Source organism: Triturus cristatus, chromosome 5_2, assembly GCF_964204655.1.
Source record: "Triturus cristatus chromosome 5_2, aTriCri1.1, whole genome shotgun sequence".
Lineage (NCBI taxonomy): Eukaryota > Metazoa > Chordata > Amphibia > Caudata > Salamandridae > Triturus > Triturus cristatus.
The window spans coordinates 266,517,001-266,543,461 of NC_140588.1; the positions used below are offsets into that span (position 1 = coordinate 266,517,001).

General features: G+C 47.3%; 1 protein-coding gene across 1 annotated transcript in view; it reads left to right on the forward strand.

Moving 5' to 3' along the window:
* The window catches only part of LOC146822855 (uncharacterized), a 54,812-nt gene extending 41,778 nt beyond the window's left edge, over positions 1 to 13,034 (forward strand). The window contains exon 4 of the mRNA XM_085606319.1: positions 12,902 to 13,034. Within this exon, the coding sequence (XP_085462445.1) occupies positions 12,902 to 13,034 (133 nt within the window). The remainder of the gene's footprint in view (positions 1 to 12,901) is intronic.
* The last annotated feature ends 13,427 nt before the right edge of the window (positions 13,035 to 26,461 follow it).

The window sequence follows — 26,461 nt, forward strand, 5'->3', positions numbered from 1 at the left end:
GGATTGAATTACAACGGATCCTCCCAGCCGCATACTCTGGACCACGCATCCGCCTCACCCCACTGGAGGAGGATATCCTGACAACCATACACCCCCACTTGGTCCATGGGCTGCCTGTCAGTGACGTCCGCTACGTGGTACCAGGTAAGTGGGATGAAAAGATAAAGTGCATGAATAGAATGTCTGTGTTGCACTGTCAGTGTGAATAAGGAAGTAGTCCAAAGTGTATAAATAAATCCGTCAGTCAGAGACTCCTGTGTCACCCTCTGTATGTAGCACTACAAGTCCCACAATCCTTAGCGATGGAAATGGCAAATCCCTCCCCAACTTCACAAAACATGGGCACTGTCCAGTTGCAGTAATACACCAGCCCGCTAAGTAGCAATTGACAAATATCAGCAGAGATGCGCCAGTAACAATGCCACACGCAATCCAACTCTTGTGCAACCGCGGATGCGTCACTTTGACAATGCGGTGCACTGTGGCGCTGGGATAGACAGATGGGTGTCGCAACTGATGGCATTAGGGGGGTGCTCTGCTGGAGTAGTGTCGCAAGTGTGACGCAACTCCAACAATGTCCATGGACCGCCTACACCTAACGTTCAGGGCCACTCATTACATGTGCCTCAAGCTGGTTTAAGTTTGCATGGCACCACCCTATGAAAAGTGACTACGTGAAATGCCGTCGATTACAATGCATCACTTGTACGAGGCATAACCAAATAAACACACACCCTGCCTACATCACAGCTGATGCATGTTTAATGTTGCGCAGGTACGCACACCGTGAGGCATCCCCATAGATGCATAACATCGTGAATAAGTCTACATGTGTCACCTGTATTACCCCACCGCTGTGTCACAGAAGTGACGCAACAGCGGTGTAAATGTATTACAAGGGGCGTGGAAACATGCCACTAAATATCAAAGAAGTTAATCACCCTGTGCCAGCTTAAAGCACAAAGCAGAAGGTGAGAGAATCATCACATCCAAAAGTCAGACACCTATTCTGTTGTACACTTCCCACCCTGCCACGCCATTACGTCCCCAATGCACCACTGCTCCTACCTGCCCAGTCAGCGGCAGTACTGCATAACACTGTTAGCATGCAGAAGAAATGGGGAAATCACAGAAATGTTCCACAAGCACATATTCCAGATGTTTAGTTTTCTCTCTTCTCACCCATTGACACATTCAGCCAGAGCACAGCCGCAGCAGAGGTCCCTGCATCGACTGGGAGGAATTGCCACCGTACAGTGATAGGCATACCACCCTCACCGACTGGTAAATCAAAGTGGCCAATCCAATCCTGTTATCGAGTGCCACAACTACTCAAAGGGGTGTCCCCACTATGTTGTAATGGTGTCTGTAGACGTAATCAATCAAACTAATTGACTGAAATATGGCAATGATGAACAAGTGAGATCCCAGGGTCATTAGTATTGACAATGCATACACTGTCCAACTTTGAATGTTTCCAATATAGATCAAATTCCCAGTCCACACAGCTGGTCATGTACCACTTACATTGTCTGGCTTTTGTGTTGCCCATCAACAAAACACGATAGTGGACCTCACATCAGGATCCGTAGACATGTCATTGTGATATTAGTTGCATCCAGGTAGTGGGCCCATTCAAAGTCATGTGGGAGCAATCATGAATTTTCGTATAACACACTTCAGCGACGCTGGTGCCCACAACTGCTTGTGCTCATCCTTTGTGCCAGAAATCTAGTGCATCACATGTGGCTGCGGAAATGTAAAGTAGCAAAACACAGTTATTATTGTAGGTACAACGAGGTCCTCCCAGAATCAAAGACACACACTGACTTCTGCTACAAGGTTGGCTGTGACATCTGTTCAGGGCCCACACACTGTTCCGGTGCTGGGCCAAGGGAGGGGAACCCAAGAATATATCAGGCTGACTGCTCATGAAATGTGCCTTTCACGTCCGCCGTATGTTGTATGTGTATTACAACACTGTTGTCCTGCATCACAATATGCTCACATATGGCATTTGAACCCATGCAAGATCAGACCCTGGTGGCTAATGAAAGGATGACACAAAATGTATGCCAAGTGAGTGCAGAATGGACATTCAATAGTACCATGAGTCATATGAAGTGACCAAAACACAACCCGCTTGCAATTCAATGATAGGAAACACCATGATGAAAATAGCATGGCTGAGGCCAACACTGATGCCAGTAGTGTACCTTTGAGATGAATCTAGGGCCTGCTAAGGTGAATCTTCATGCAGTTACACCTGCTAAATGACTAGGCTGAAGAGCAACACGCTAATCCAGTGCAGGCAGAAGGCATCAAAGCCTCTCAGCCTATCCGCAATGTGTGAGTATAAACCAAATGTTACATTCTGCTTGCCTCCTCTCCTACTGTATTCACATGTATAGATGAGTGTTTGACATATGAGGTTTGGATGTCTGCTGTACAAGACACCAATCGTCGTCAGCTAAGTAGTACCATGATCTGGGAAATAGAGTACGCAAAGAGAGGACACTCAAAGGATGGACATAAGACATCTGTGTTCTCTCATACAAATATGTGTGACTTCATGCGTGGGGAAGCACAAATGAGCAACATAATGTCCCTGAGTATTGCTAATCTCACACATGAAACCCTTACTGACTTGATAACAAACAACATGAGACTCTGGAAATATGTAAGTCTGAATGGCTAAGGTGAAAGCAGTCTAATGGGGAGGAATCCGGGTCATTTATCCCTTCCTATCAGTAATCTTCTCATACATGTGTATCTGTTGATGTGTCATCTTAGTGATGTCACTGCTGTGTGGAGGAAACAGCTGGCAACTGCTGCATGTGAGCAGGTGCCCAAATGTAAAGTTCAGAAGCTAAACATGCTGCACATTGTACGTGATTACCCACAAATGGTCATTGAGAATGACATGTTGGCTCAGAGCTACCATCTGTGGTTGCAAAATATAGACCTGTATGTCTTATCACAGCTGCTGACCGGATGACACCACAGCAGCGGACACCATCCAGGGGACTGCATGACATCCTGGCTGCAGCAGTTCAACCCTCGCGCACCCGTCCTTCAGGTAATTCCAGCATGAGGTGTGTCTGTTGATGTGTCATCTTATTGATGTCACTGCTGTGTGGAGGAAACGGCTGGCAACTGCTGCATGTGAGCAGGTGCCCAAATGTAAAGTTCAGGAGCTAAACATGCTGCACATTGTTCTGGATTACCCACAAATGGTCATTGAGAATGACATGTTGGCTCAGAGCTACCATCTGTGGTTGCAAAATATAGACCTGTATGTCTTATCACAGCTGCTGACCGGATGACACCACAGCAGCGGACACCGTCCTGGGGACTGAATGACATCCTGGCGGCAGCAGTTCAACCCTCGCGCACCCGTCCTTCAGGTAAATCTAGCATGAGATGTGTCTGTTGATGTGCCATCTTATTGATGTCACTGCTGTGTGGAGGAAACGGCTGGCAACTGCTGCATGTGAGCAGGTGCCCAAATGTAAAGTTCAGGAGCTAAACATGCTGCACATTGTTCTGGATTACCCACAAATGGACATTGAGAATGACATGTTGGCTCAGAGCTTCCATCTGTGGTTGAAAAATATAGACCTGTATGTCTTATCACAGCTGCTGACCGGATGAGACCACAGCAGCGGACACCGTCCCGGGGACTGAATGACATCCTGGATGCAGCAGTTCAACCCTCGCGCACCCGTCCTTCAGGTAATTCTAGCATGAGGTGTGTCTGTTGATGTGCCATCTTATTGATGTCACTGCTGTGTGGAGGAAACGGCTGGCAACTGCTGCATGTGAGCAGGTGCCCAAATGTAAAGTTCAGGAGCTAAACATGCTGCACATTGTTCTGGATTACCCACAAATGGACATTGAGAATGACATGTTGGCTCAGAACTTCCATCTGTGGTTGCAAAATATAGACCTGTATGTCTTATCACAGCTGCTGACAGGATGAGACCACAGCAGCGTGCACCATCCCGGGGACTGCATGACAGCCTGGCTGCAGCGTTGAAACCATCGCGCACCTGTCCTTCAGGTAATTCTGGCATGAGGTGTGTCACTGGCTTCGACTCCAAAGCCATGACAGAGATCCTGATTCCCCTCTGCATGTAATCAGCAGTTGTGTACAAAGTGAAATACAAATCAGTAGTGTCATGTGCCTGTCTGACAATTGGTGATGCAGATAATTGAGAATCTTCCCTCTACAGCTGCTGGTTCAGGGACAGCTAGGCCTACAAAAGCCATGAGGAGACAGGTCCAGCAGGTGACACTAGGGGGGAACACCAAGGGACAGAGAGTTGTGGCTGGAGCTGGTGAGTTTTCCTGTATCTGTGTAACACCTCAGTGCTATGGTGTGAGCTGTCATTTGTGGTGGTACCCTACACAGGTCACATGATCCTCATCTGTTGATGCAAAGTACAGTTAATACAAACCCTTGTGTTGCACCACATGTCATTCCAGGTCAATCCCTAATACGGTTGAAACCTCTGTTCCAGGGGATGCTGATGACGAGGATGACAGGCCTATGACCAGTGCGGGCCGACGGGGAATCAGAAGGGAGAATCCCCTGATCCTCCAAGCTGTGATGTCGGCTGCAAGCACTGCTCAGGAGGAGGAGGATGAATTTCCTGAGGACGTCTACTTGGTGGATGATGAGGACTACATGTCTGATGACGATGAAGATGCCAATGCGCGCTATCGTGCAAGATTGGCTAAATCGGTCAGGGCATCAACTCCTCTGCCAAGCAACGTCCGTCAGCCTCCTCCCAAGCATACCATGGCCTGTCCCCAGACTCGAGCAAACCAGCCACAGCACCCACGCATCACAACACAGACATCACTCCCTCACAGTCCTCACGTCCAGGACCAACATGGTGGTTCCCCTACCCACTCTTCCCTAGACAGTGTATCCCTGCCATCCTCTCCACCATCTGGGGGCAGCACCAGCCCTGTTGTGCTGCCGGAATCCCCTGGGCACCATTCACCTGCCCACAGGCTCCCACCTGCCACCCCCCCCCCCCCCCCCCTGCTGTAGGACCTGCTGGTCCTATCCATGGCAGACAGCTGCAGAGAGGGGCTGCACCTGGCTGTGATGACCAGTGGGAGCAGGACTTCTTCCAACAGCAGAGCGATGTGAGGCAGGACATTAGTGCCATAGAGGCTACCCTATCCGACATGTCGGACTCCCTGCAGGCGGTGGAGAGGATGAACCAAGTGTTGGAAAGGATGGATAGGACTTGGCAGGACATGTCCAGAAATATGCGAGACATGCTATCCATCCAAAGGGAAGAGAGTGCAAGACACCATGCCTTGGCCATGAAGATGATGGAGGGCATATTGAGAGTGAGCCAACCTTTCCCTTCACGGTCAACGCAGGGAGGGGAGCCATAATATCTGCCCACAGGACAGCACATCCCCACACCTGTACCAATTGCACAGCAACAGAGCAAAGGGAGACATCCACACCAGCGGCCTGAACTGGCACTCCCAACACCAACCCCTGTACAGGAACTCCCGCCACCTGCACAACCACCACCAACCCCTGTACAGGCACTCCCGCCACCTGCACAACCCCCATCACCACCTGTACAGGCACTGCCCCCACCTGCACAACCACCAACAACCCCTGTAAAGGCACTCCCGCCACCTGCACAACCACCACCTGTACAGTCACTCCCGCCACCTGCACAACCACCACCACCACCTGTACAGGCACTCCCACCACGTGCACAACCACCAGCAACCCCTGTACAGGCACTCCCGCCACCTGCCCAACCAGCACCACCACCACCTGTACAGGCACTCCCACCACGTGCACAACCTGCCCTTGTCCAGGCACAACCATCAAGTGTGCATACACCATCTGCCCCAGCACATGTAGATGACCCTGGACAGTCCCTTGGACAGTACCCACCTCCTCGTAGGCGGCGAGCCAGACCTAAGCACTCCGAGCGGTCACCTCCCCCCAAATTGCAGCGTCGCACTCACCAGTGACAGGAACCCAGGACAATGTAACCACGTGATTGTGTGTGCACCAAATAAACACCTACCAAAAATAAAATTCTGTTGTGTATCATGTCCTGTGTAACGATGTAGGTGGCCTCGATATGTGAGAAGGTATGTGTGTGTGTGACACAGTTACAAGTGTAACCCATCATTGCAACAAGCCATTAGGTGCATAGCAGATGACTCACCAATATGTGTCCATATTCAGAACCAGACATTCAGAATGAAGTCAAACAAGTGGAAGTTATTAGTATTCCTAATTGTGTTTTAAGAAGGTACAAAAGAACAACCGTCCGTTTGGAAGGGAGAAAGGAAAACAAATGATGATCTTAATGCAGAGGGAGATGGGAACCTGGATTGGGGTGGGGCGACAAAAATATAACACGTCAGGGAGTGTCAGGGAAAACAGTCTATTTACAAGGGGAAAATGAAATAATTGTTCACGTCAAAAGTCAAGTGTCCTTCTGGTCATCCTCTAGGACCACAATGTCCAGATCCTCAGAGTCCGATGCAGGCACACGTCTGGCGGGTGCAGGAACAGGTACCACTTGGGTTCGTGCCACACGAGGAGTACGGGGGGAAACAGTGTGGGGCAACGGACAGGGGGAGACATTGACGGTGGTATGGGAAGGGATTGGGGAGACAACAGACGACATGGCTGCGGTCAGTGAATTGCTGGTGGTGGTGAGGGTGGCCATTGTTCGGAGCATGTCCTCTCGCATCATGTGTACCTCAATACACACTTGTTGCATGATGCGAGCGGACATGTCTGGCTGACCCTCACACATCCACATCAAGTCCACTGGCACAGCCACAGGAGGAACAACACCGGGAGGGGCCTGGGGGGGACAGGAGGGATGTGGTGCCTGAGGTCCGGAGCCAATGATGTTGTGGAGCTGGCGGCTACGATGAGGGGGACTGGTTGCAGGGGATGCAGCTGGGGCCCCCGATGGAATGGGGGACTCTAGAGGTAGGGAGGGGCTGATGGCAGGCCCAGATTGTTTGTTGGCCTGCCCCGAGGACACCTCTTCAGGGACCACAGGTGAAGAGTCCTGAGGAGAGTAGCTCTCCAACACCTCATGGTCCGAGGTGTCGTGTTCACCCCACCCCCCCCGATTCAATGTCTGCAGCCTCCACCCGGGATGTGGCACCAGCATCAGGGTGTCCCTTGTCAATCCGGGTGGGCGCAATACCCTTGCCTCGTGATATTGAGGGTCCCTCCTCATCCTCCTCTTCCTCGCTGGTGGAAAGAGGGTGTAGCCGCCGCCGCACTGGTGGCCTCGCGCTCCGACCTGGTCCTGCTGCCCTTCTGTTTCGCCAGCTGTGCCTGCTGAAATGGAAGCAAAATCCGAATGTTATGTTTGTGTCATGCAGGACGAGACACATTCATAGAGGAGCCAAGGTCAGACTTATTTTCCTCTGATCACACTCAATAGTTGTCAGTGTCTATGAGCTGACATTACGTGTATGTTCACCGTCATTTACTGGATTGAGTCTGACATGGCCATCTCACGTGGATGTGTGTGGCTTACACAACTGTATTGGCTAACCCTCAACCTGGCATTCTGGTGATCTGTGTGTCCTGCCACAGCTACATGTGCAGGTTCCAAAAGCAGTCCACCAATGGAGAACATGAAGTCCAGAATCTCAGATTATGGCCATTCATAGGGAGTCACAGCTATTTAAGGTCTGGACAAGTGTCATCTGCTTTGTAGCATTGTATGGGACACGACAAGTGGCGAATGTGGGTCACACATGCACTGAGGCTCTGGGCTGTTTCTGTAGCTAAATTGTGAGTCTAGCATTTGGCTGTCCCCACACATGTTCTGACAATCCAGTGGCACAAATTGGCTTTGGTGACTGATATGGTAATGCAGTACACCGCTGAACACTGGGGGAATTTAGTGACAGCTACCTGTACATGTGAAATGTGAAACAGGCCACTGAGGCTGAGACGTCTGTCAGTGGACACCCCTTGCAAATTTAGAAGCGCTTAAGAGTGATGCAAGGATGTCAAAGTCTGTCTTGACTCCATGGCACATGATGTTTTGTCACAATTGGAACCCAAACTCTAAAAATGCAATGCAAGTCATAGCATCCAATACCCTTTGGCCTGCCATGCGCACACTGGACAGTGTCTGTACCATTGCTCATCCAATGCACACATGATTTCCTAGTGCCAATTGTAGTGGTGCGGCAAGAGCAGATTTCAGTGTAAATGCACAATTATGGCTCATTTAGCCAGTTGTCATGAAGAAACTCCAACTCCCAAAATGCACTCTGCCCTGTACAGTCCATATGCCACAGTGTGCCTTTTTAAGCTTGGTGTCTGCTGCATGGACACGGAATCTGTGAATGGAGGCATCGGACACACAATGGTACAGCACTGTTTCACTCACATCATACTCCCAGACACATTTAGCATATGATGCACTTACCATGTCCCTGCTGCTCATGCTCCTCCAGCTGAGCATGGAGGGTCGGCCAAGCTGCTCGCAGGACCCTCCTGTACAGTGGGGATAGGCGAGGACGATGCACATGGTGCTGGGAAGCCTGGCCCACCAGCTCTCTCAGCCTTTTGCCGGGCCCACCGTTTTAGGTCCTCCCAGCGCTTGCGGCATGCCCTCGCACTCCTGGTGTGGACTCCCACTGCACTGCAGCGCTCAGCGATGTTGGCCCACAGCCTGGCCCGGGCTGCATTGCTCAGCTGGTGTTCAGGGTCCCCATATAGCTGAGGAAATTTTCCCAGCACCCCCTCAGCCAAGATGTTCAACTCACTTTCAGTGAAAGGGGGTGCCTTCTCTTCGTAACCCTCAGCCATTATGGGGATAATAAGAAGGATGAGAGCAGCAGGATGTCAGAGGATCTGTCTGTGATAGAGGATGACTCAGAATGAACACAAAATGGCTGCCAACTATTTCCTGCCTCCCACTTCCTGTAAAACATTTCCTGAATGAAATTATGTGTTCCGGGTCATTTTTTCGGAGTTTACGGCCCGTAAGCGCAGTTTCCGGTTCCGGAGCGAGGGGTCCGCACAAGGGCCGTACGCTCCGTAATCGGAGCTTCCGGTTTTTGGCCGTAAACTCCGAAAATGACCCGGAACATATAATTCCATACAGGAAATGTTTGACAGGGAGTGGGAGGCAGGAAATACATCACAGGAAATAGTTGGCAGCCATTTTGTATTCATCCAGATCCATCCACAATCAGGAATCAAATCTACTGCCATCCTGCTGTTCTGTTGTGGATAAAAAAGAAAAGACAGTGCATGTGAGAATTATTAAAATGTGACACGAGGGGGAAGAGACCATTTCAAGACATTTCTGCAGTTTCTGTTTCAGTTTCTCCTGCTGTGCATTATGATACATGTAGTCCATATTAGGTGCTCATTTGCAGAGTTGTGTGATGTGTTACGGAACATTGGGTTGGAGAAGTGTGGATATATCACAGACACATGGGGGCAGATTTACGACTTCTGGCGCATCTCTGCTAATCAGCAGAGATGCGTCAGAAGAGTTGCGATGCATCTGCCCACCCGTGCGCCAACACAGATGCGCCGCATTGACAATGCGGTGCACCGTGGTGCTTGGATGTGCAGATGCGTGACGCATCCCCCGTTGGAAAGGCGGCGCATTGCTGAAGTTGCGTCGCAAGCGCAACGCAGCTCCAGCAATGCTCGGGGGTGCCCTATCCCTATGATGCTGCGTCAATCCTTACGCCTGCTTCAAGCAGGCGCAGGGTTTTGACGCAGCATGGCCTTAAAAGTGACTGAGTGAAATATTGTAGATTTCACCCAGCCACTTTTAGGAGGCGTTCCTGCGCCTGAAGCCCCCCCCCCCTGCGCCAGAACGCCTACATGTGGCGCAGGCCTTTACAACGTGACGCATCACCCAGATGCGTCATATAGTACATACCCCGCAGCATGGCGCTGGCTTTGCACCGCCGCTGCGTCACAAAAGTGACGCAACGGCGGCGTGAAAGGGGCGCAAGTCCCACATTGATCTGCCCCATGGTGTCTGATTGACCCATTGCATCACTCACGTCGTGGGCGCATCATTTGTGGGGGAGTCACATCTGTTGATGGCACAGGTCTGACAATGCTATGGTTATGGCCTTTTCTGATTAAGTGACCCATCCTCATGAGGTCCGGCAAGGTCTCTCAGTACATGTATCATCTTCCATCTGCGGCAATAGATTCTTTAGGGACATCCACTACACTGATCGCTGACATGGGCACATGTGCTGAAGCAGGCTCAACCTTTTGACTACTGTCAAGAGCTGTGATTAACATGCAGTTAGTGTGGCTTGCAAAGTTGCCTCAGGAAGGAATTTATTGACACAGTCGTGTATATCCAAGTTTCACCATTGGCAACAGACAGCAATCCACATTTAGTCCATTCCACTACAGGTTGCTCATGTGAAAAACGTGGCAAAGAGCTGCTCACGGACTTGCATGCCCTGACCTCGGTTATGTGCCATGGCCCGGTTTCCCAGATTCATAGCTAGCCGAGGTTCCAGCGGTATCTGTAAGCCATGCGTTAAGGCAATGTTGTGCAAGACACAACAGCCTAAAATGATCTTGCACACTACTTCTGGGGAGTACTGCAGCACCCCCCCTGTACGGTCGAGACATCTGAATCGCGACTTCAACAGACCAAAAGTGCTCTCTATGATGGCTCGACTCCGTATGTGTGCCCTATTGTACCTACGCTGTGGTACAGTGTCTGCACGCCTGTAAGGGGTGAGGAGATGTGGGGTGAGTGCATACCCAGCATCACCTGAGGAGAGGGGAAAGGGCAGTTGGTTACATTTCCCTCTTTGAATTGCACAGGACATGATCTATACTGTATTACATGCATTGTCAGTTGGGCCCTGTATCTAGCTTTATGATTCTTATAGTACAATGGTTACTGTTGGGGGTATTTCAAAAACACATATTCCTCCTTTCTAACGCTTGGTACTTACCCAGTAGCCACATGTTGCCAAATTCTCCCGCAGCCATCCGCCGGGCAAGAGGTGACATGCGGAATATGAAGCTGTCATGGGTACTGCCAGGGAACACCGCATGCACATCAATGAACCTCCCTCTGGCATCACAGACAGCTTGTACGTTGATGGAATGCCATCGGTGTCTGTTGCAGAAGATGTGTGCAATGTGGCGGGGTGGCTGAAGGGCCACATGGGTACAGTTAATTGCACCCATCACACGTGGAAATTGTGCAATGAGAAAGAAATCTCGTGCTGCCCTTTGTCTCAGGGCCAGTGTCGGTGGCATATGTATGTGGTGGTGGGATCTTGCAGTGATACATCGCAGTACCTGATGCAGGCACCGCGACTGGCTCGCCTGGGATATGCCCACATGGTCACTGGAGACCCTTTGGAATGAGCCAGTGGCAAAGAAATGAAGCGCAGATAGGATCTTTAGGTATGCTGGTATTGCATGTGAGCAGCAGGTCACGGAGTCAAGTTCCTGCTCCCACTCACATACCATATCCAAGATGATTTCTGGAGGGAAACGGTACCTGGCCCTTACATCTTGACTGGACATTCCAAATAAGTTGATCCTCTGTCTGAAGATCCTCTCTGCTCTGGCTCTCCTCCTCCTCCTCCTCAAGTCGTTTTGCCGCATGGCAAGGTGCAGTGCAACAAACACATTCAGTGACATGTTGAAAGGGTTTGTGTGTGTCTGCTCTGCAGTTATACATGCTGCCGAGCTAGGATTGGCTGGAGTGTGTCAGCTGATGCATGGTGGGGGATGGTAGAGACTTGGACAGGTGTTCACCCTTGGCTCAAATGATCAATGGCCACCAAATCGGACATTTCGGCCCGCAATCGGAACTTCCGGCCCGTAGCCGGACTTTCCGGCCCGTAGGCGGAACTTCCAGCCCGTGAGCGGACTTTCCAGCCCGTAAGCGGACTTTCCGCTCCGGGTGCGGAAATTCCGGCCCGGGTGCGGAAATTCCGGCCCGGGTGCGGACGTAAGTTTAGTAGTCGTAAATCCATTCTGTGAATAGCAAAAGTCCTAAGTTCATTCTGTGAATAGCAAAAGTTGTAAGTTCATTGTGTGAATACCAGAAGTACTAGGTGCATTCTGTGAATACCACAATGGTACTAAGTTTAGGATTTAGTCTTAAGTTTGTTCTGTGAATCGGGCCCCTCATTTCTTGCATTCTACTTTTCAAAGAGGGAGCAGCTCTTACCCTTCCCCTGTTCTCATGGACCTGTCTTGTTTATGAAGGTAAGAGAACACGCCTGTGATTCTACTCCTAAGGTTGTTCGCCATTTATGTGTGGGTGAAGTACCATTTTGTAGCACCTGAACTATAGCGCTTCATGCACAGTGAACAATGGATGTTGGTGACGGAAGCTCGTGATCTGTATAAATGGCAGAAACAACTACAGTACTTCCCTGTTGTTTAAGGATTGTGACCCATAGTACAGAATGTGATGCGAAACGTGGAAAGACACTATGGTGGAAGAAAATTAAGAACCAATTGAACAATATTGGTTAAAAGAATTCAGGTAATCGAAAAACATGTTGATAGTGCTCGTCAGTTTCGTTGAAACGTCTAGGAAAAAGCTGCTGCTTGTTTTTGCTTTCGTTGTTGCTTCTCCAACAGCTGTCTATGATTTAGCATTTTTGGTAAAAAGATGGCATCATGTTGAAAACAAGTGATAGATCAATTTTGGGTTATGCATTTCGTTTAACAATAGCCATGCTCCATCTTGATGTGTCTGTCTTTGTTTGAAAAGAAAACATACACCAGTGATGTTACTTCCTATTTGAGCCAATGTAAGTTTTTTTGCATCTTGTCACTGGTTGCCGTATTTTAATTTGTTGTTTCCTGTTAAATGTTTTCCCATCGAAGGTTTATTCTTGAAAACTTTGTCTTCGACGAGTATGTGCGTTACACCCTCACTATATATCCAGTGGTAATTGTCTCATTATCTAGAAGCCTTAACAAGCACTTTGTATCATCAGATCCAGGACGCAACAAATAATTTTTTAGTAAAATTAATGGTCACGTTGGTCGTTTTAGTTTTTGGGTGGAAGCAGTAAAAGTTCCAAATAAATGTAAATGTCATTCTTGTGATGATGTTGGATCAGGAAAACTTCTGCAGTGGTCGGTTCATTAGAGAAACTATGCTTGATGTAGCTTATTTCTGAAATTGAGAGGAAATGGGCTTTGATTATTAGTCTACAATATATGTTGTTTCATTTTATCACACTACTTCAGTGAGTCGATTTCTTCAATTCTTTATGGAAACCATTATTGAGCCTCACTGGCCAACAAATTAGGTGCAACTTACCCTTGATCTATGATCATTGTTAAGATGTATGTGTGCTCTTTATTTATTCCCGAGAGTCTTGTAGAAACGGAAATTGCACTTACTGTAAAGTTCCTCTTCAGTGATAAGTTCCAAACAAATCGTGAAGGCGTATTGAGATCTCCACCCAGCATGTGGAAGTAAGTTGTGCGGGGTCTGGAGGAGGAGTAGGCTGAGTCTGACACCAATAGGAACCTCCCATTCAATGTACACAAATAAAGAGAGAGCAAAACAAAATGTTTACTCGGAGGAGCAAATGTTCCTTTGAGCCCCATAAATATGAGGGCTATATGTTTGTTTTCCCCAGAGTCACCTAAAACCTTCCACTTTCTTAAAATGTATGGTATTACTTAATTTGCTTGTTTGCTTAGTCTACCTGCAATTTTGCCATTATCACCTTGGTGTCCGATTGCTTGGCAGGTATCAAGGGGTGCTGCTCCCTTCGGGTTAAAAGTTTGGCTGATGCAACACGCAGCAACCAAGGATGGATTGGATAAACCCATCGGAGAGTAAAATTATTTATTGCTTAAATAATATGCTATGACACTCTATGGTTGCATCAAAATGCTGAGGTGGGCAGTGTAGAAGAAATGAAGAAGATGGAGAAAATAAGGTAGCCGTAAAGAAGAGGGAAGGAGCCTTGTGAACAGAGTTGGCCATCTCTAAATTCTTATATCTTGCCGGAAGGGGTAAATGAGCTTTGTGGACTGCCAACGTAAAGTGTCTAGTTAGAATAAGTGACCAATCACCCTTAAGGCTGTATCATTGGTTTGAAAAACTGGCTAGTGCTTTGGCACAGCAGTGTTTTGGTCCAGCGAGTAATGGCAGAACAGGGTGGCATCAAGACACAGGATGAGGGAAATATTTTGTTTACAATCTATAAGTCAGTGGGTACCATCTTGGACTACAGCTCCGCATCGAGCATTTCCCTATACAGGTGGCTGACTGGTCACTTGAGCAGCAAGAGAGCCTACTCTGAGCCCTTCTACTCTGCTACTGACTCTTGTGGTTAGAGGGTACGTTGCAAGCTTCCAAACGCGGTCAGTTGGCAGATGGAGCCAGAAACATGCAGGATCCACGAGGAGTTGTCTTTGTTTATGACCTTGCATCTCTACTGGTCAATGTAAATACTAAGTCCCTCAGGTAATCCAGTCTGTGAAGTGGTAATATATAGGGGCTTGAATATCTAGGATAAATGCAAGCTGGTTTGCAAGATGAAAGGGGTGACCTTCCAGCTTTGCAGTTGTGGATGTAGTGTATTTTACATATTTTCTTTTCCCATGGATTTCAAAAACTGTCACAGTATTTTCGACAAAGATTCTGTAAAAGAATTGATCCCAAATTAATCCATTACTGCAAAAGAATTGATAGATTGTTATGGCCTTTAGGCAGCAGTTTTGTTTGGCACTGTCCTGTATACAGGGCTATTCAAAACAAGCATTAACAAAGCCAGTAGGTCTTGCCTTTGTCAATCACTTGTGGCAGTGCTGCCCAGCGTTGGGACACTGTGCAGCATCGTCAAAAATGTTTAATAGCACAATGCAGCGTGCACCATTTCCTTTAGTTTTGTATTTACCAATCCAAGATGACAAATGCCACTTGGATCAGTAAAAAAAAAGGTATGATATTTTTTGCGTGAAAGCCCCAATTAGAAAAAAAAAAGGACGGCAGGTGTTAGAGTGGCTGGGGGGTAAAGAAGGAGTGGGTGGGAGGGGAAAAGCGCCACACAGAGGCCACGGGGTAGAAGCACAAGAGCGAAATATCACCAGAGAATCACACAGATGACTAAGGCTCATGAGCTGTTTAGTTTCAGAAAGAAAGATGTCACTCAGCATACTGTTAGTTACAGATTTATTGATATCTCACAACAAAATTACTCAAGATTTCTTTTCAAATAAAACATGCAAGTTCCCTCTTTTTGTCTTCTTGCACTACCCAACGTTTACTTCACAGGTAACCAATGACTGTTCACACTAAAGGCCCTGCCTTGATAAAGTCAATTCTGAACGAAACAGTTGTTGATTGCCCTTGGAGAAATGTAATATGTTATTGTGAGATATTTGCAGTTGGCTATTTTTTAAAATAAAATATTATGATACTTTACAAATTATGACCAGGAATCATAATTATGAATTTTTGTTTGAAAATAAAGGTTAACAAATAGTGGTTATATCAATAAATCTGCATTGAATTCAAGGAGTCTCCCATTCTTTCGAAGAAACACCAACATGCCCAAGCAGTCACTACAGCAGCAGGATACTGAGGGTTTAGAACCCGCCACACATACTCTTTGATAGATACAAATTGGGACTTAGTTGGTGTGGGTGCGTACCCAGTTTTTACAGATGCTGTTTGTCTTTTGTAATACGGCGATTTACTGTTAGTGTTTATTTCTCAGTTTCCTAATGTCTTGTAAGGCCGCTTTCTCAAACACTCCAGTATCCAGACACGCTATTCCAAAGGAGGATATAAGTTACTTGGAAAGTGAAGATATTTTCAATTTTCTTGGCTATCGTATCCAAATTTACCAAAAATCACTTTAAGCACATTTTACAAATATAGGACCATATGTATGAAGGCAATTTTGCGATCGCAAATGCCGAAATCGGAGAATTTCAGCGTTTGCGATCGCAAAACAGCAGTGTCATATGTATGACACAAACCACCCATAGCAAAATAAGGAATCGCAAATTTTGCGATACCCTATTTTGCCATTGCATTTAAGGAATCGCAAATTTTGATTCCTTAAATGCAATGTAAAAAGCACAGAAAAAGTGCAATTTGGACTTAATGAATTGCAAATTACCACCAACTTCAAGTTGGTGGAAATTTGCGATTTCTTTGAAAAATTCACTTTTATGTATTTTTCAAAGTGCCATGTGACTCACATACATGCCCTTAGGGCATGTATGTGTGCCACATCTGCATCCATGCTCATTTCAGGGGTGCAACAGGGTGTCCTTTTGACACCCTGGCACCCCTGAAATTGCATTCGCAATTTGCGATTCTCTAATTGGGAATCGCAAATTGAGAATGCCTTCCCATTCATCCCTATGGGCCTCTAAGCCCATAGGAATGAATGGGGAGGTATACCTTAATTGCAAATCGCAATTTGCTATTCGCAATTACCGAATATGTAGGATTCACAACATTTATTGCAAATCCTACATACATAGGGTTTTGCGATTCTCAAATAGTGATTCGCAAAAAATCATCATTTGAGAATCGCAAATGGGCATTTTCATACATATGGCCCTATGTGACTAGCTCCGCCAACCAGGCACAAATAAAATATTTTTGTTCGAACAAATCACATTTGAGGCTTCATTTATTAAAACCGTTGCATCGCTGTGACAAAACAGCGATGCAACAGTTTTCACTGCGCCCTCCTTGTGACGCGATGGATGTGCCTTATTGAATGTACGTCGCTCCATTTCGCAAGGGAAGACAGATATGTCAGGAATCCTGGCGTATTTGTCGGCACAAAAGTCATGCATAGCTGGAGTTGTGTTGCAAGCATGAAGCAACTCCACCAATGAGTCAGCGAGGCTTATCCTTAATGCACTGCATCTCCCTACGCCTGCCATGAGGAAGGCGTAAGGATTTGATGCTATGGCATCCTAGAAGTGGCGCACTGAAATCTTATAGATTTCAATGCACCACTTCTACGAGGCTTTTATACGGGGGAATGCCTACCCTGCATATATTATACCTGGCGCAGGTATAATGTGCACAGGGGTTTACAAAGTGACGCATCTGCCTAGATGCGTCACTTTGTAAATAGGGCACAACTAGGCGCATTTTTTACGCCACCAGTAGGGCACAAAAAGTGACGGCGGCGTAACAGTGTTGCAAAAGCTCATAAATGAGCCCCTTGGTGACAGTGTTTTGTATCGTACTAGGAAAGTTCATGATTGGAGCCTTAATGTTACCATTGTCAATATTGCTGCCTGGCAGCTTATACGTACTATTGTCTCTGTGGCTGAAAGTGAGCGTTTTCTTGTGTTTTCCTTGGACTTTGTTAGTGTTCCTGTCTGAAAAGGAGAATCATTAAATGTAGTTAGGTTAAGGTTAGTGTTTCTTCTAGGCTGATTATTATGTGATTAGGACCAACTACTTGTAGATAACTTGGCCTCTTCAGATACCTTGAAAGATCTCAGTTTTAGTCAGAGCTTGATCAATAGAAGCTATGCGTCCACTAGGGAAGCCGATGTGATTTCCTTATTGTGTTGATGAATATGTTTTTTAAGTTTTTCTTTGTTTGCCCTGCATGCATTTCCTAAAACTTCCTATTTCAGAATTGATTACAGCATTTCTAAAAGAATAGTTTTAGAACAGGTTCCTTCCAGTTATACTGTTATTGCACATATTGTTTTAGTGACTGATAGGATTCAGCCCCAGGAGAAACTGCTGGCAATAAACGTTCATTTGTTATGGAAACAAAATGTAGATGCACATGCTTTGTTTTTAGGTCTTGGCTGCAGATAGATTTAACCGTATGTAGGCCGACCTGTTGTTTCCAACACATAGGGGCCGATTCCGATCCTGGAAAAACCGGGTACGAATCGTCGGACGGAGCGTTTTCTCCGTCCGACTCGTACCCGGGAAAAATACCTTACAAACATGCAAGTACGATTCATACGGAAACACCATTTTCGTACGAATCGCAAAAACCACCGACCGACAAAACACATACCCACAATTCCGATCCGGGACACCGCGGACGTGACGTCCGGACGGAGTCAGGCAGCGTTTCACGAACCAGCAAGTACGATCCGTGCCCACGTCACTCCGCACAGATTATATTTTACGGCAGCCAAAAACTGCTGGGAAATCAGGACTACGCGCAGAAGGAGCACCTGTACGCGCTGTACCCCCAGCCCCCCTATGTACGCGCCGGACCCCCAGCCCCCCGTATGTACACGCCGTACCCCCAGCCCCCCGTATGTACGCGCCGTACCTCCAGCCCCCGTATGTATGTGCCGTACCCCCAGCCCCCCGTATGGACGCGCCGTACCCCCAGCCCCCCGTATGGACGCGCCGTACCCCCAGCCCCCCGTATGTACGTGCTGTACCCCCAGCCCCCCATATGGACGTGACGTACCACCACCCCCCCTATGGACGGTGCGTACCCCCACCCCCGTAGGTACGGTGCGGACCCCCAGCGCATAGGTACGGAGCTTACCCCCACCCCCGTAGGTACAGAGCGTACCCCCACCCCCGTAGGTACGGTGCGGACCCCCAGCGCATAGGTACGGAGCGAACCCCCACCCCCGTAGATACGGAGCGTACCCCTACCCCTGTAGGTACGGTGCGGACCCCCAGCGCATAGGTACGGAGCGTACCCCCACCCCCATAGGTACAGAGCATACCCCCACCCCCGTAGGTATGGTGCGGACCCCCAGCGCTATGCGCTGGGGGTCCGCCCCGTACCTACGGGGGTGGGGGTATGCTCCGAACCTACGGGGTGGGGGTACGCACCGTCCATAGGGGGGTGGGGGTATGCTCTGTACCTACCGGGTGGGGGTACGCACCGTCCATAGGGGGGTGGGGGTACGCTCCGTACCTACGGGGTGGGGGTACGCTCCATACCTACGCGGGTGGGGGTACACTCCGTACCTACGGGGTGGGGGTACGCACCGTCCATCGGGGGGGTGGGGGTATGCTCCATACCTACGGTGGTGGGATGGGGGAACAGCGCGTACATGGGGGGGCTGGGGGTACGGCGCGTACTTGGGGGGGTGGGCAGGGGGGGTGTTCGGCGCGCATGCGGGCACATGTTTGGACGTCTCCATGGTTGCTATGGGAGTTCGCTCCGTACCGTGTTTTTTCCATACGGTTGTACATTCGGACGGACGGGACGGATCGTACTTGCGCGCTCGGACTTCAGTTTACCGATTCGTACATAAAACTGTCCGGGGACGTGTCAGACACTTTTTCCGACCCGAGGACGTGATGGGGAATTTCCCAATGCGATTTGTATGGATTTTTTAACATACGAATCGTACTTGCCAGTTTGTACGGGACTTGTACGATTCGTACGTAAAAAAATCCGGATACGATTCGTACGGGGAATAGTTTTACCGGATCGGAATCGGCACCATAATCTATACTTAGAATGGGCTTCGTGCAGTCTCTTGCTCATGATTGGGCGACTCAGTTGACTATCTTAGTAGACTGCCCAAGATTTGATAGTTGTACTCCCTATGCTTATGTCTGTCTTGCTGATTAGCATTTTGTTCTTGATGTTCTGAGTGAAAGAGGTGTGTCCGTCCAATGCATGATGGAGACGACTTTTTTTTTTTAGTATTGAATGTTCCATTGGAGTTAATGTGTTCATTTGCTCTTTACCTACCTAAAGTCTCCCTCTTCCTCTCCCCCCAGGTGTGCTGTCATTTCACTCTCCTAGATTTATCTCAGCCTGCTTCCTGCCTCTCTCCCCGTGTACCATTTTTGAAATTGTTATTATATTATATTTATACAATGACCTGGCAGTTAGAAAGTGCTGCCAAGATTCTTTTCTTTTTTGCATGCACTTTCGTTGTTTTAAAAAATGTCATTTCCCATTTGAGCTAGAAACAGTCTAAAATACCCACAGCAGCAATCATTCAATCCTGATATTAAAAGTCATAGTTTCAATTCTGTCAATATTTTGTCTCAAGATGTACAGTATGGCATATATATGGTGAGTCACTGCCTGCAACTCCGTCCTCAGTTCTTTGGCGAGACTGGTTTGTTCTCTCAGTTGCTGACCAAGAACGTGAAGAAAAGCATTTGTGTTTTTTCTAGAATGTTGGTTGATTGATTGATTCATGGACTGTATTATTTCATCAATTGACATTTATCTATTTTTTCTCCCTTTTCAGCTGTGCTGCTGGCCGTGGCTTGCGCTGCATTTCTTGTTCGGCTCCTACTTGTCATATGGAGACACTTTAAAAGGCCGCTGTACTAGTCTCAAGTATTGAAAGGGCCAGAAAACTCCTACTAAAGCTCAATGATTGAACCAGTGGTGCATGTGAAGGACAGGGCGATAATGTGAATAATGTGCCTAACAATTTAATTAGGCGTTTAGTATAAAATTATTGGATCGGTAGATTTGTTCGTAATTTCTAAGTTATAGTTTTGATATATCTGCATAAAACGCATGATAAAAAGTAAAAAATAAGTATCAGATGTTTGCTTTTTGTTCTGCGCTTTCTTTTATAACGCATTAAGAATGGATGTATGAGCATAAAAGAGCTGGCATCGCTGGTGTTCCTGGCGCCCATTCTGTCCTTTCCTATTGAGTCTTTGCTGTAACCATAAACATATGTTTTGGCAAAGGAGGCCATATTTGATGTTGCTTTAAGGGGTGACACAAATCACTCCATCCCACAGGAAGTGACACGCCTCACACCCCATTTCTACAGGAAAGAATACAAATAAGTGGGAGACAGAACCAACTGTCTAATGGTCCCTAGTTTTTAAAGAGCACTTTCTTACATTCACCATCGAATCCATCCGTCATCATACTTAGCAGCATGATCCATGCAACTGGAAATTACCCTGGCGCAGTTCACGTCTTACAATGTTTTCCTGGATGTCGTGGTCGCTGTGCTTTGGCACCTGTTTTTTTTATAGTGGAAGAACACAGTGTGATGAGTAACATGTCCTCTGAAGTTGGGGCTAGTTCTTAAGATGGTTGCTGCAAGGAGGAACTGAGACCATTTCGGAATGTTGTAAAGACATAAATATATTGTTAGAGTGGGATGTGCTCACTGGATTATCAAAAGACCAAAGAGAGAAGAAGCTCTTACTGGTCACTACAGCACTAACTCATTTTAAAGATTTTGAGAAGAAAAAGGAGACTTGTGGGAGGTCATGGAACATGCAGGAGATGGATCAAGGAGTTTGCTGGTGTGTTAGAACACCGTTACCATTTCTATTCAATAGACCTTTGTGGTTGACTGAGAGGCAAAGGAGTTAGCAGTCAATAAAACAATTTAAAGTTTGTGTAGCTTATTTGACAACACAATAAGGACCAGGATTCGATGAGTTTATTATACATTAATAATCAATGCAAATTAAGCATCAGATTAGAAACAGAATTTGAATTGGAAGCATTAGTCAAAGATGTAAATTCAGTTTGGAAGCATCAGACTTGTGATGAATACGAGCCCCAGCTAGGCCCGCAAGAGACAAGGGTTCGCTCTTCTGTAACGATATCTATAAGGAAGTTGGCACGGAAACTGCAAAGTACAAAAACAACGTTTATTAACCCTTAAGGGTGGTCCTACAATCCACACAACACTCTTCAGTATTGCAAGGAGTAGCACACAGAACTTGCGTACATTGTCCCCTTTTATACACAACAGAGGGGCTCATGAGTGGGTGGATACCACATGAAGTCGAAGAACATTACCATTTAGGGTCATTCTCGATACCAAATCAATACATGGGCGGAGCTAACACACTCCTTGAGCCCGTGGAAACACATGGTCAAGCAAAGCTAATTATAACAGATGTGGTCAAGTCTGGGCATGCGCCAGATGGACAAGAGAGCTATTTATAACTGTTGCTAGGCAGATTACAAGAGCAACTAACACAGAGGTCGGACTCTCCTCGTGGTGAGCACATGGCAGCATGTCAATACAAAATGGAGTCCGGACTTCGGCCAACATAATGGGGAAAACACGATAAAAGGGAAACACTAATGTTTTCAGTGAATGCTTAATCACATTCTGCCTTAATTTACAACAGACGACCCTTTCAGCATTTACTGAAGACATCCGGTTTCCAAGAATAATCATCGTATATGTCAATTATCATCATTCCTTTAACCTCTTTAGCTAGACCCTTCTGGCGGGCAACATCGGCAATAGCTTTCTTATCTGGAATGCAAAATGAAATGCATACGGAACAGCACAATGGTCCACATTGAATACACATACAGAGAAGGAACAGAATTGCTACAATAATGCAGAGACCAGTTAAGACCTTCCATCCCCAGGCAGTAACCAACGCCCAAAACCATCCAGAAAAGGACCAAGTGCCGTTTTCCGTGTGGATTTCAGCTGCTATTTTATGCAACTTATTAATGGCGTTATAAACGGATGGCGTATGATCAGGGATGAACACACAGCAGCTACTTCCAATAATTTTACAGGCTCCTCCTCGATCAGCTAGCATCACATCCAATACCATACGATTCTGTAATGCAACAATCCTGGTAATCTGTAATTCTTCCGTAATATTCCCAAGAGCAGCAGCAGTCTGATTAGTCACAGCTTCTACCACTCTTGTTAATCTTCGGATCTTCCTACTATTCAAAGCAGCTCCAACAAAGAAAAACAGTCCTAAGTTGAAATCAATATACTGTTGCAAGCTAGTATCAGTCTGATCCACATCATCAGCCGATAAAGTACGTTTATATCTATTTACAGTCACATTATTCAACAACTTCAGATCCTTATGATAGGACGCGGGTGCTAGAAATACAGGAGGTAATAGGAATGATACATAGCATACCCCAGACCACCCAGCCGGCAAACGATAATAACCTTTATTTCCACATACAAAATAGGTATTATGGGATGCTAGGAAGGTGCTATTATTTAACCCATCAATGTTTAACACAGTTATACAATCACTGACACCGACAGGGATAAAACCCACACTCTGGACACACAGGTCCGCTTGGGCTTGGGCCACTTGGATCACAAATTTTTCCTTCCCCACAGTGTCTCTGGTATTCGTGAAGATATAGGGAATGGATTCATTGTCCGGTCGGTACTCTTCCCATTCCCAAATTGTCCCATTCGCTTGTGGATATCCATTCTTGTCCTGATGGCATTCTTTATTAAGTCTGAAAAGCAATCGTCCCACTGTCGGTTTTCGAGTAGCAAACAACAGAGTGTACCATGCTCTACAAGAGCCATTGTGAGAGAAAGGAAGGGGTATGAATGGCGTACCTCCTTTCTTCTGATGGGCTGGCATCATCCCACATATCCAACAGTTCGTAGCATTTGTAGCAACGTGGGTGTGATGCAGCATCTGAATGAAAGTGTTATTCAAATAGGATTGTCGATGCTTCAACTCTTGGTATGGCAATGTGTAAAAGTAGTGCTCCGCAGGCACTGGAGTCGTCAACACAAGTGTCTCTCGGGCAGGAGTTGCCTCCTCCACAAACCATGTGGTTATACCAATGATAGCTACTGTTAGCATGAACCCCAGTGCACAAAGAATTTTCTTCTTCTCCATGTCAAAGGAAACAATACCCTGGTATCTTCCTGAAACTAAAAAGGTCTGTCAGAACTCTTCCCCTTGGGCAGCGGTTGATTTCTTCACCAGTGGGCCAAGACGGGTGTCACTACACTAATGCAGGGCTGATCCCCCCCCCTTGCCTCATCGGCTCTCCGTTTCACTAACCCAAGGGCCGTTCTGACAGTATGTCCCGGTACTGGAAACCTCACTTCCTTGGTCGCAGATGATATCGCCTTCCTCCAGAAGTCGTGTGGTCCGAAAAGAGCTCCTCAGTGTCATTTGGCTCTGCAGCACGGCCTGTCTCTGCTGCTAAGATGTCTCGTTGATCGGTCAGCACGGCAGACTCCACCAATCCGGGCGGTACCTTTCGACAGTGCAAGGAATGGATCCAATTCTTCTTGTTCGAGACTCGCACAGCCGTCCTCGTTGCAAGAAGGACTTGCTCAGGTCCGACCCATCTCGGCTCCAGACTGTTCGATCTGTCGAAAACCTTCAGCATGACATGATCCCCAGGCCGGAGACCATGTCCTTCACCGGTAGACCGATCAGGGAGCGCCTCTCGGACCTGTTGATGAATAGAAACCAAGTTATCCGTTAACTGTGCCAGATAATCACTCATCATCACACAAGGTACATCATACACAGCCTTAGGTCTTGGTGGACCCCAAATATTCATTGGGCGTCCAAATACAATCTCATAGGGTGTAAGGCCGGTTCGGGAGTGTGGCACCGACCTAATTGACAATAACGCCAGTGGCAAAGCGTCTGGCCAAGTCAAAGACGTTGAAGCTTGAATTTTGGCAATCTTAAGCTTCAGTGTACCATTATATTTCTCGACTAGTCCTGCAGACTGAGGGTGGAACACGGCGTGAAACTTCTGGGTGATGCCTAGGCCCTTCAAGACATACTTTATAACATCCGCTACAAAGTGAGGGCCATTATCACTCCACAGAAGTCTACAGACGCCGTATCGGGGGAAAAACTCTTTCAGCAATAGCTTCGCTGTAGTCATTGCAGTATTGTCTTTCGCAGGGTACGCCTCGACCCATTTACTAAAGGCGCAAACCACTACTAGAACATACTTCAAATTGTTACAGCGCTCAAGCTGGATGTAATCCATCTGCAGAACCTCAAAGGGTGCAGTGGGTGTCGCAAATCCTCCTGCTGGAGTTCGCGTGCCTTTCCCTGGGTTATACTTCAGACAGATCATACAGGTCTGCACCACCCTCTTTGCCGTGCTAGCAATCTCTGGATGCTCCCAGACTTGGGTAAGCAATTTCACAATTGCGGAAGCTCCAACATGTGCTAGCCCATGTGCCATCTGGACCATAGGTTGTACAAAAGCCGTGGGTAATTTCCATCTATCCATCTGCTTATTTCTCCAGCAACCCTCGTCATCCAGTTCTCCTTCGCTAGCCCATCGTTCCCGCTCTTTGTCAGAAGCGGTCTTTTGTATTTCTCGCACTTCCTCCTTCGCATCATGCCATCTCTCCACCTGTGACTTCACTACATACATGGCAGTAGTATCGGGCTGCATCGCAGTCTCCCGTGCTACTCGATCCGCTAACGCATTCCCTTCTCCAACCTTATCAACTACTTTCCTATGGGCACTACACTTAACAATGGCAATTTTCTTTGGGTACGTCAATGCAGTTAAAAGATTGTGGACTAACTCCCCATGCATTATCTGCACCCCATGTGACGTTAGAAACCCTCTCTCCTTCCAGAGTAGGCCGAAATCGTGCGCTACTCCGAAGGCATAGCGGCTGTCTGTGTAAACATTCACACACAATCCTGTACTAAGCTCACACGCTCGTGTTAACGCTATCAGTTCCGCTGCTTGGGCTGATTTCTGTGGTATGCGTGCTGTCTCCACTATCGTCTGTAACGTGGTAATTGCATATGCTGCTGAAGTCGTACCATCTGGTAGCTTCAGGCATGATCCATCTACCCACAACTCTCCATCTACCTCTGAAAAGGGCGTATCCTGGAGATCAATACGACCCTTTGTTTGTTCCTCAGTCACAAGAATACAATCATGCGCTTTCTGTGCCTCAGGCTGTGTCTCGGGGTATGGCAACAATGTGGCCGGGTTTAATGTCACGCACCTTTTCAACGTAATGTGAGGAGCTAAAAGCGTCAACTCATATCCCGTTAAATGGGCACTGGTCAAATGCTGCGTCTTTGTTTGATTAAGCAGGGCATCAACAGCGTGGGGAACTAACACCAACAGTTTATGGGACAATACAATTCCTTCACTCTGCCGTATTGACACAGCTGTCGCCGCAACCGAGCGAAAACACCCCGGCAATGCTCGGGCGACAGGATCAAGTACAGCCGAAAAGTATGCACAAGGGCGCTGCTTATCACCATGCATCTGTACTAAAACTGATAATGCACATCCATCTTTCTCATGCACATACAACGAAAAGGGTTTTGCATAATCAGGGGTCCCTAACACTGGTGCTGAACAAAGGGCCTGTCGCAGTTGCTGAAAAGCAGCATCACACTCATCTGACCAAGGGATCGGGATAGGTGTGTCCTTTGTCAAAAGAGCTAGTAATGGCTTAGCTATGTGTGAAAACCCCAATATCCACTGTCTACAAAAAGAAACAAGACCCAAAAATGCACGCACATCCTTCTGCGTGGATGGTCTCGGTGTGTCCAAAATTACTTGGATACGATCTGGTGTGAGTGCACGCCCCTCCTTAGACAAAAGGTGACCTAAATAAGTCACCTTTGGTCTACAGAATTGCAATTTCTTCCTAGAGACCTTGTGATTGTGGGATGCTAAAAAGGAAAGTAAGGCTATCGTACTTTTCTCACACAACTCCAGGGTGTCAGCCGCCAACAGGATG